Raw genomic sequence first — 10,894 nt, 5'->3', positions numbered from 1 at the left:
CAAAAATATGAATACAAAAAAAGTATTTAGAAAACATGGAAAAAATAAGCACATTAAAAATGAACATCACAAATGTATGTATTAAAATATGCAGTCAGTCTGAATCAAAAAAAAAAAAACAGTAGGCCTATGATGTTGCACATTTTAAGAAGTGCAGAAATGTCCTCCTGTATACTGTACATATCCCTATCGACATCCAACAACTACAAAGCAAAAATTATCACACAAATAAAATCCATATGACGGAACATTCTGAAAAATATATATATATATTTCAGTGCATTAAGAATTAATGTAATGCAGTAATGTTGACAGCTATAGTTTATATCTCTTATGTAAGTATTCTGCTATACAGTTGTAAAGATCTAATTGATTTACATTACAAGCTCAGAATGTAATCTTAGTTTTTGGCCAGATAAAAACAACAGCTAGGCTACACCAAACTGCCTATTTGTTTTTTAAGTTCATGCCTCTGAATGAAATTGGGATGTTTTAAGTGTGAGCCCCATATTCTTAAATGAGCCATAAAAACCGATGTATCAAATATGATATAAAACATATATGCAAACTAGTTTGTATTTTTTTTATATATTTTTTTTTTCTCTGAATGCTCAATCAACCGTTTTATTTTTTTCACAATTTTCATCTGACAATACTTTCATATGTAAGGTTTTACAGGTTAACATTTTCAAGTGGGAAAATACTTCATTTAAAACCTTTTTTCTACTTTTTATAATTATTATGCCTCTAGTTTTTATTAACTTGCATATAATAAAATATGAAATATTGGATGTAATAAGCAATAAATTAAAGTGTCTTCATAGCTGTTTCAAATCAATCATCTGTTGACCGCTGTGTGATTTAGAGACGTAGATCCGCTCCAGTCCATCAGGAGGCAGCAGGAAGTGTGTTTATTGTTTGGGAACGGAACGGGACTGGATTTGTGCGCGTGTGCGCGCGCCCGGGACTTTTGGGTGGTGGCTGTTTGTTTTACTGGAACAGCAGCAGCAGCAAATGCTCTGGAATGCCCAGCTAACTTTAGTTACTCAGTCGAGTTTGAGCGAAATTTCACATTTCCTTTCAACTTCTATCGACTCCGCTCTTCTTTTGTCCGTGCTGAATTCTGAGGGCGGGATATCTCGGTTCAGAGCAGCTTTTATCGATTCCTTCACAGAGAAAGCTAACGGGATAAACCGTGCTAAAGTGAGCCCAGATGCAGGCCATAAAGTGTGTAGTCGTCGGGGACGGGTGAGTTTACTCTCGTGTTCAGCAGGGGAATTGTTTTGGAATAAAGTTTTACATGTCTCAGACCTTTTTTTAGTTTGTTCCGTGGTGTTTTGAGTTAAGATAACTTGTGGTCCATTATTTTAGAAACTTTTGGGCGCTCTTTGTAGCTCACAGATGTTTTAAAAGCGCTTATTTCACACATAACACTCGTTAAATCAGCGTTTTCCACTTTAATGAGTTATTTTAAAGCAGCGAAAACAGCTTATGAATTACGTAAGACTAACTCTCCATATATTTGTATAACGTTACTGGAACCGAACAGTGCCTTTTTCTGTGTTTTTTTTTTTCCCGTGTAAACTAACCCTTCCCTGAGTTTCTTTTAAATGTTACGTCATACAAATGCAATAATGTACAATAGGGAGTGTTCCAGAGATTAACGGAGAAGTCATCCAAACCCACTTTTATAATTTACATGAGTAACACTGGCTGTTATGATGTTGGTTTAAGACCAGTAAATGCCCTGCTTCTTTTGTTACTGAAGCGTATCACTGTTTTGTTGGAAAATCAAGTGTGTTATGGTCAGTTCTGTCATTTAATGTGTTATATGTATGATTTGATGTGGTGGTGTTGTTTTTCAGGGCTGTGGGAAAAACATGCCTTCTGATCAGCTACACAACCAATGCTTTTCCCGGGGAATACATCCCTACTGTGTAAGCAGACCTTACTCTAACCCAGTTCAGCCGAAGTGCATATAATTTACTATTGCGAATGTTCATACTAGATCGAGCCTGTGGACTTATATGTTTGCCCAATTTAAAACACAGTATTGCATTAAACAGTCACTTGTCCGAATGGCCATTAAAACACTACATAGTCTTCACTGATTATTTTTTGTATTTCTCCATTTAGTTATATCAACATTAATGAAACAGACAGCTGCAAGTATTTATATTAGGCTTTATGACTGAATGCACAGATAGGAACAGGAACAGTGTATTTTAGCTATTCCTAATTATTTCATTAAACGGTATAAACGTCTTTGTTGTTTTAGACCCCATGACTTTCATTATATTAACAGAAGCAGTCAAAACACTTTATTTTATTGATTTTATTAAATAAAATTATTTTTTGCAGAAGGAAAAAAGTCATACTGGTTTGGAACAAGTAAAAAAGAAAAAATTGTGAACTGGCCTTTTAAAGTCAACAAGACATCAAAACTGACAACATTTACTTTAGTAAAACGGCATTCCTGGTCTTGCTGTGCCAGTTTCATCTGTGCATGTTATTCCAAGTAAAAAAAAAAAAATCTTTCATCAGGATATGATAAATAGCTTCACCTCTAAAACTATTTTTTTTCACTTGCTTCCTGTGTCCCTCTCTTCCTTTCATATATCTAACTCCATTCTAGAAGTCACTTCCCAACAGCTAAAATGAATTTGTCTCATTGCATAACCTGTTTAACTTATGAATCTGTCTGATATTGCAAGTACAATAGGTAGCAAGTTGCATTTCATGTTAATTTTAATATTTGCCATATCTTATCTCTGAACTGTATTCTATCTTTCATTTAGATTTGATAATTATTCTGCTAATGTGATGGTCGATGGGAAGCCGGTGAACCTGGGACTGTGGGACACAGCAGGGCAGGAGGATTACGACAGGCTTCGACCGCTCTCCTATCCTCAGACGGTACAATCATAAAAACAGGGCTAAAACAGATGCATAGTCATTTTTATATATAAAATTACATATGTATTTGAGTTCCAGTGTCATATGGATAATATTTGAGGGAGTTTTGACTCTTTGCCTTAAATGAGTCATGAGACCAGGAAGGATCTCGAAACTAGTTTGATGACTTATGTTCTGGAAACGGAATAAGAACTACGCCTTAACACGGTAAAATGATTAAAAATAGCCCATGTCCTGATTCCTGGGAAGCTAAAGTGATTTCTTATATGCTGCTGAGAGCATTAATGGCAGCTCTGTGTTGTTGTCGTCCTCTCTCTCTTGTGAAGGCTGAGAGAGTGAATGGCTCCATTGTTTGCCGATGTCATTCAGGCACAAACCTCAATGTGTTTTGTTTTTTTTGCTCCGTTTCACTTGGGCAACGAGTCAATTTACAGTTCATTAATGCAACATCCCAGTCAATGCTGTGCTTTGCAGATAACAAAATAATTCTAAAAGATTTTAGCATAAAATGAAGATTTTGTCTAATTGTTTTTTTCCCCCCTGTTTCTTATAGGATGTGTTCTTGATTTGTTTCTCTCTTGTGAGTCCAGCCTCGTTTGAGAACGTCCGTGCGAAGGTAAGCAAGCGCTCAGATATTTAGTGGTTTAAGTCAATGTAGGCTATATTTGTTATAAATATTTCTCACCATGAAAATAGCCACAAAGGCTGGAATGGCATTAAAAACAAACAAAGTCAGTATATGTGACTTCCGAAATGATCACAGTTAATGGAAACTGTGACTGTTTCGCTAGTCTGTCCAGCTTGACTGATTGAACAAATGTGGTTTCAAAGCCTTAAAATAGCATATTGATGCAGCTGCAATAAAACAGACGCAAGGTCTTTTTAATCTTCTGTGTCTGCAAAATGTCCAGTGACGTATATTTCAAAAGATCAAGTGGCATTTGCCATTAGTCACTGCTGGGTGCGGGAGGTTGTGGTGTTTATCCACTGCTAAAACATCAGTTAGCTTGGGAAATGGCACGGTTACATACTATTAGTATTTAAGTATAGAGTAGACTACGTATACTGTGCACACTGTGCCAGTTTTTTTCTACGCATTGAATGATTTTGCATTCAATCATAGCTCAACATGTCTGTTTTGATTTCTTTTAACAGTGGTATCCAGAGGTCAGACATCATTGTCCCAACACTCCTATAATTCTGGTTGGGACTAAGCTTGACCTGAGAGACGACAAGGACACTATAGAAAAGTTGAAAGAGAAGAAACTAACACCCATCACCTACCCTCAAGGTCTCGCTATGGCCAAAGAAATAGGTCAGCACTTCAGTATTAATACACTGTTATTTAAATGCATTTTATTATTGCCTTTACACATGTGTGTATGTTAGGGATGGGCTGACAGTGTAAAATTTAATCTACCTTTGTTTTGATGAACAAAATAATGATTAATGATCAAACTGGTTTCTTAAAGCTGCAGTCTGTAACTTTTTTGGGGGGGTTAAAAAGGAACCAAAATCAATTTTGGAGCAAGTACATAACCAGCCAGTTTTCAAAACCATCTCCTTACCTAAGCCCGATTCACAACCCTAAGCTTATAATAATGTTTTCTAATTTGAGTGGTTCAGGTAGGTTTTCATGGGAAATTTGAGCATGCTGCTGCGTCATGTCGTCACGTATGTGGGATTACACAATTTTGTATTTTAAAGAACTAGTTCTAAGAAAGAATAATTTCCCTTTTGGGTTAAAAGTATTTCTTTATATGAAATTTGAAGGGTATGACAATTAGAGATTAGACTGTACAAAAATTGAAATCTGCTAATGCTAATACACACTACATACAGTCACGGAGTGCTGATATTGTTAACATCAATCGGAGAACAAAGTATAACAATAATAATTTCCATGGTTTGATGTAGGGCTGTGCAATTAATCAAAAAACTATTTTGATTTAGGCCTCCAACGATTATAAAAATACAATATTTGAGATAAAACAATGATTGCGGCCCTTTCCTCCCCTTTTGTTCCTCCATAAAAGCCCAATTTCACACGAAAATCAGTAAAATCATGTAACGTGTGACTTTTGCAAAATGAAGTGTGCTTGATTTAAGTGTATAAGATATATTCACATTTTTAAAAGCGCTAAAGAGAGCTTGTGCGTCCTCCGGAGGATTTCTGTGCCTGCGTTCAGAGACGGAACACAACATGGACACGTGAAGTCATCTTTAGGTCAAGCTGCGTGCCTAGCGGTCAAATACACACAAAAATGCGACATAAAGCTTTGTCAGTTGTGTAATAAATGAACATAAAAAACCTTAAACCACATTCATTTGTATCTCTTATATTCTGTTGCAATTGTCCCTTTTTATTGTTGTCAATAATTTTGAGGAGTTTTTTTGTTTGTTTGTGACTAATATCAGTTACCCTAATACACTGTGGTATTGAGAATTGTGAAATTTCTCATAGTAACCTTATTTACAAAAATATGTATTTCATATCACACTCTTAAAATAAATATGGTAGCACGATTAATTGTAATGATTGTTTTCAAAACATTAGATTCATCTTCGCTGAGGAGCCATGATGATGCACAAAAGAAAAGTAACGAGGCAAAACTTATGGACTGCATATTTATATTCCAAAATAAAAAAATTGTATCTGTTGTTTTCTGTTGAAACGTGACTGAAACATCACTACACATAATTTGTAGAAGGACTGCTATCCAATAATCATAATAAGCTTTGTGTTACTTTTGATATTAAATCTCACCTTTAAAATTATCTTCTTTTAGCATGAAACTTAAACAGTAAAAACTGTTTCGATGCTTTTAATGTGACATGGTAGATTGCGTTAGCGACTCAGTTTAAGAATATTTACTACTAGTTATAGAACAATTTAAACACTTACTGAAATGTTGCATGTTCCAAGAACTAACTCAGTCTTTTAATTGTGGAAAGACTTCATAACGGGTAAAAAAGAAATTACCTCCGCAAAGCCATTTAATGATTGTTTGCTAGAAAAATAAATGAATTGGAGTAAAAACATCCATAAAATTGTTATAATCTGTGACATTTAAAGGTTAACGAGTGTTGATTTATTAAATACATTTAATAGATTTTTAAATCAACTTAATTTCTTAGTCACATTTAAATGGGACGCTGAACAGTTGGTTTACAGCCAAATGCAAACTTATTTTCATGAATCAGTTTAAACCATCCATCCATTTTATCCAAAAGTCTACTGTAACTAAGGAATGTTTAGTGCAAGAAATGCAATGTAAGTGTACCAGTCTTTTTAATGTGTGGATCCACTTTAAGTACTCTTGTATTCACTACAGGATCTGTGAAGTACCTGGAATGCTCAGCCTTAACACAACGTGGTCTTAAGACGGTGTTCGATGAAGCCATCCGTGCGGTCCTGTGTCCGCCCCCAGTCAAGAAAGGAAAGAGGAAGTGTTGTATCCTCTGAACTGACTGTACTCGCAGCGCCAGCTACAATCTGAGCTCACCTGAGAGGAGAACAGTGGAGGCGGGGATGATGGGAAATGTGTGTTGGGGAAGAAGAAATAGTCTGCACAGTGTATCCATACAGATATTTCTCCCTCTTGCATTGCATTTAGAATTGCACCACTAACTAGCTGTTAAGATGCCAGATTATTTGCTTCCGAGTGACGAGGAGTGGCATCCATAGTTGTTTTCCTTCCCGTACAGTAAGACATTCCTGCTGCCTTCTAATGATCTCCTTTTTTCTTCCCTCATTTTGATGAACTAAATACTCCTTTCAGTGTATTTCTCCATCTTTGTGAGCCCATATATTTTGTTTACAATCTGTTTTGTAGAAAACGAATTATTGCCAAACGTTAAACCCACATGGATTTAAATTTGCTCACACTAACAGTCTGATTTTTCCTAAAGGGTGGGGGGTGTCAAACATGCATACTACTAAGAAACTGAGATTGCAGTAATTTTGAAGGAACTATTTTATGTTTCCATGCTAGAGATTTTATTTTGTTAACTGTACAAGAAACAAACCTACGGTAGTTACATGCATATAACAGCTTTGTTTTGTCAGTATATAGCATATTTTCACTACTGTATATGAATATTCAGAAGGGCAAACCTCTTTTATTAATCTCTCTCTGTATTTAAGCCAGGCTTTTGGAGGAGTCGGACAGTGTTTTAACCATTTTAGAGTCCCAGTATTGTATTTAGATGACAGATCTACCAGTGCCTAGTATCAGTATCAGACCAGAGTTTCACTGCAAAGCTGAGCATGTCAGAAGTTTCTGTACTGTAGACACCGCAACACTATGGGATGGGGTTCATATTCTTGAAAGATCCCCTTGAAGACTGTGCAGTTTGTTGTAAAGGTACAGACATTAAGTATTAAACTTCTAATTGGATTTCAGACATGGTTCAAGACGAAATGGTTGGAATTTGCCACATGGACATTTTAATTTTGACAGATCTGTAACTTTTTAAAACATTTAAAATGCTTTATTCATGCTTTTATTGTCTCCACTAAAGCTACAGTGCATTAACCTTTATGTCTGTAAAAAGAAACCAAACATTTGTCTTTGTTCTTGGTTTTCCATGTACACTTCATGCACGGAAGTGTTGGGACACCCCCTTCTAATAAACAGGTTTGACTACTTGAGTAATTTCCATAATGTTTACACGCATAATTATATTCTAGGCAACTGTGTGCTTCCAATTTTTGCCTCGGTTCAAAATGAAATGACTGATCAACTGTGAAATCAGCAGAGGAAGCTGTGCTTGGGTCTTCAATGTTCACTGTTCCACTTCTCCAGCACAAGTTTGGCTGAGACGGCATCTTGTATCCCCATTCCTGCATATAAAAATGCAAAACATCCAGCTAGTCATAACAGCTTTGCTTCCACTGACAAATGTATCATTCCAGGACTAGCTAGTGCTTTCTAAGCAAGAAACATTGGGAGATAACAACATTGAACAAATTCCACATGGCTGGCAGAGAAGTTTTAAAGCTTGTATAAGAAAAGTTATAAATAGATATTTCCTCTTTGTCTCAAGGGGACTGAATCTGCTACTGTGACTTTCTATCAGTGGTAAGAATGCTATCTTCAGTACATCTAGTTCTTGATTTTTGGATCACGGCTGTGGAAAAACAAGTTACCCAGTGACTTGAATACCGTAGTCTTCTCACGCTGAGCAGGAAAGCATCCATTTAGAACTTCTCCGAGCTCTGCGAATACTTCAGCCTGGGTAAATAATGATTTGGGTGTAATATAAGACTCAAAACAGCTATATTTTATTGATGGAAAGTAATGCATACTCCAGACAGAATGATGTCTCCTGACTCTGCGGTCGCCCCCTCTCTGCTGTCCACATACACCACAGCCTCTCTCATCAAGACATCATCCAGTTCCCTCCAGTCTGGCCGACAAGCGCCAACCGCTGTCAAGAAACAGTAGATAAATACACAATGTAGTAACTATCACATTGACTTGTTGAGGCTCTTCAACAGTAAGCAGCTTGGTTTGAAAGGGACTGTAGCTGTGCTTCATTAATCACTAAATATAGGTCGTTTTTGTCTTTGCAGTTTCTCTGAAATGATGCTCATTTGTCTGCATCTGAACCTTCTCTTTAAGTCATGACTATATTCTAAGTATAACACAGCCTCTTGTATATTACTGGTTAAATATCTCACAAAATATTGTAAATCTGTGGACTAGCTGACCTGCTATGTGTGCACCTGGTTTGACCCACTCGGCAAAGAGTATGGGCTGACTTGCACCTGTGGCAGTCACGATTACATCAGCTCCTATCACAGCCTCCTGCACTGAAGAACAAACTGTTACAGGATCTTGGAGATTATTAACAAACCGCTGAGCCGTTTCCTTCCTTCTGCTCCACACACGGACCTGAAGTGAATACAACACTGGATCACACACACACACAAACAGTTCTGAATTACTTGGACGTTTTTCATGTTTTCACACTGGTTACCTCTTTGAACTTGAAGAGCTTTGTAAAGACATCATAGTGGCTTCTAGCCTGCTGCCCTGAACCAAGGATGCACAACACTTCTGAAAGAGCTGGCTTGAACAGCTGGAGAGAGAAAAGCATATTCAGATTAAGTGACTTTATATATTAGCCTACATCATTACAAATTTTGGGTCTGTTTCAGGGGAACTTACTTTAGCTGATATGGCTGATACTGCTGCAGTTCGTTTGGCTGTGATGGCCTCCCCATCCATGATCTGACATTAGAAATACATTTACAGAACTAAATCAAATATATATATACAGATGCATCTTGATAAATCAATGTTGTGTAAATGTTCATTTATTTCAGTAATTAATCTCAAACTGTTAAACTTGTGTATAAATTAAAAACATACAGACTCAAGTAGTTTAAGTCTTTGGTTCTTTTAATTGTGATGATTTTGGCTCACATTTAACAAAAACCACCAATTAACTATCTCAACAAATTAGAATATGGTGACATGCCGATCAGCTAATCAACTCAAAACACCTGCAAAGGTTTCCTGAGCCTTCAAAATGGTCTCTCAGATTGGTTCACTAGGCTACACAGTCATGGGAAAGGCAGCTGATCTGACAATTGTCCAGAAGACAATCATTGACATCCTTCACAAAGAGCATAAGCCACAAACATTCATTGCCAAATAAGCTGGCTGTTCACAGAGTGCTGTATCCAAGCATGTTAACAGAAAGATGAGTGGAAGGAAAAAGTGTGGAAGAAAAAGATGCACAACCAACCAAGAGAACCACAGCCTTATGACGATGGTCAAGCAAAATCAATTCAATTGTTTGGATTCAATTGGTCCAAACAAAAAATGTCTCAAAAATGTTTTTCCTGTAGACTCTTATACATTATTGACACAGAGTAGTAAAATATATATTATATTAATTTTATAATTATTTAATTAGTAAATCCCCGACATGAACAGATGTGTATAGAAGCTGATGGCAAGCTGTATGCCAAAAAGTCAGGTTTGTGAGGCTCACCGCTGTCACATTTCCATGCTCGGGATGAAAGAGTAACACAGTTGCTTGAGTCGATGGTAAACTAGAGCCCTCTGCACGCTGGTAGAAAGTCACCATCTTAGTGCATAAAATACCTTCAGCGGCCAAATATGCAGGCATAACGCCCAAAAACCTGAAAAACGCATCAAGTGTTTATTCCTATATCTATGTCAGTAAGCGATCGTAATATTTTTGAGATATGGATTTATTCATACCCACTGTGTTGTTGTATAGGGACCACAGATCTCACAGGCTGGATTATTTCGGAACTGTCCCGTTTAGAAAACTTAGCCATCACAGACTCCAGTCTGGGAATCAGATCATCATAAGAGAGCAAACGCTCGACCTCATGTTTGTTTAATAAAACTGGAGACCCGCTCATAGTTTTTTCACCGGTCTGATCGGTCTTGCTATCAAAGACTTCTCTGTTTGTTGTGGACTTTAGTTTCTCAGTCACGTGGTACACTAGAGTCAAATGAGCAGTTTCCTTCTCTTTGTGTCTATTTAAAACTACAAAAAAATAAATATTTTTTAATTGTGGGTTTAAATGGTGTAGTCATGACGATTACACATCATCTTATTAAAGGCCCACAAATCTTTTTTTTTAAAGTAAATGTGACGTCCCATTTTATTTATATTTCTCATATTTTTTGATTACTTGGTCAAAGATATGTAACAAAATATATAAACAGTGTAAATGTAGTGTAAGAATAGCTTTTTGTTGCAATAGGCATTAGCAAAATGCTGAACTTATCTTATTGGCAGTAAGATTAAATGTCTCATATTTGTTGCCTTTCAGTTCAGATGGCTGGAATGTAATAATATGCAGCCGTTAAGTGGACAAATAAGTAATACATAAATCAGTATTAAATTTATATACCCAATTTTCCATGCACAATACTCTCAAAACCTTTTCCCTTTTCCCCTAAACGAATGAATTTCACTGAAAAAC

At 36.5% G+C, this 10,894-nt stretch overlaps 2 protein-coding genes across 3 annotated transcripts; one reads left to right on the top strand and one right to left on the bottom strand.

Moving 5' to 3' along the window:
• Nucleotides 1–918: 918 nt before the first annotated feature.
• On the top strand, nt 919–7,570 carry LOC113111917 (ras-related C3 botulinum toxin substrate 1-like). The gene is made up of 6 exons (XM_026277123.1): nt 919–1,248; nt 1,866–1,937; nt 2,799–2,916; nt 3,470–3,532; nt 4,072–4,231; nt 6,252–7,570. Exons 1-6 carry the CDS (start codon nt 1,214–1,216, stop codon nt 6,380–6,382), a joined length of 579 nt encoding a protein of 192 aa, XP_026132908.1. The 5' UTR covers nt 919–1,213; the 3' UTR covers nt 6,383–7,570.
• LOC113111916 (crystallin, mu) lies at nt 7,390–10,393 on the bottom strand. 2 transcript variants are annotated; one of them, XM_026277121.1, is made up of 8 exons: nt 10,158–10,393; nt 9,925–10,075; nt 9,093–9,155; nt 8,902–9,003; nt 8,633–8,816; nt 8,228–8,349; nt 8,069–8,153; nt 7,390–7,762 (listed from the first exon to the last, which is right to left on the bottom strand). In XM_026277121.1, the coding sequence occupies exons 1-8, from the start codon at nt 10,322–10,324 to the stop codon at nt 7,698–7,700; spliced, it is 939 nt and encodes a 312-aa protein (XP_026132906.1). In that variant the 5' UTR covers nt 10,325–10,393; the 3' UTR covers nt 7,390–7,697. The 2 variants fall into 2 exon arrangements, with proteins under 2 accessions (XP_026132906.1, XP_026132907.1); XM_026277122.1 differs by having other exon boundaries at nt 8,633–8,729.
• Between the last annotated feature and the right edge of the window lie 501 nt (nt 10,394–10,894).

This window comes from Carassius auratus, chromosome 12 (genome assembly GCF_003368295.1).
Source record: "Carassius auratus strain Wakin chromosome 12, ASM336829v1, whole genome shotgun sequence".
NCBI lineage: Eukaryota > Metazoa > Chordata > Actinopteri > Cypriniformes > Cyprinidae > Carassius > Carassius auratus.
Note: the sequence above shows the minus strand (reverse complement) of the source record. Positions and strands in the feature narration are given on the sequence as shown.

Excerpts from the sequence above, each read along its gene's own strand:
- LOC113111917 (XM_026277123.1), top strand. The coding sequence starts at position 1,214 with ATGCAGGCCATAAAGTGTGTAGTCGTCGGGGACGG. Across the intron at positions 1,938-2,798 it reads GGGGAATACATCCCTACTGT|ATTTGATAATTATTCTGCTA; the intron begins GTAAGCAGACCT and ends TCTTTCATTTAG. Across the intron at positions 3,533-4,071 it reads TTGAGAACGTCCGTGCGAAG|TGGTATCCAGAGGTCAGACA; the intron begins GTAAGCAAGCGC and ends TTCTTTTAACAG.
- LOC113111916 (XM_026277121.1), bottom strand. The coding sequence starts at position 10,324 with ATGAGCGGGTCTCCAGTTTTATTAAACAAACATGAGGTCGAGCGTTTG. Across the intron at positions 8,350-8,632 it reads ACCAGGTGCACACATAGCAG|CGGTTGGCGCTTGTCGGCCA; the intron begins GTCAGCTAGTCC and ends GTTTCTTGACAG. Across the intron at positions 8,154-8,227 it reads GAGACATCATTCTGTCTGGA|GCTGAAGTATTCGCAGAGCT; the intron begins GTATGCATTACT and ends TTATTTACCCAG.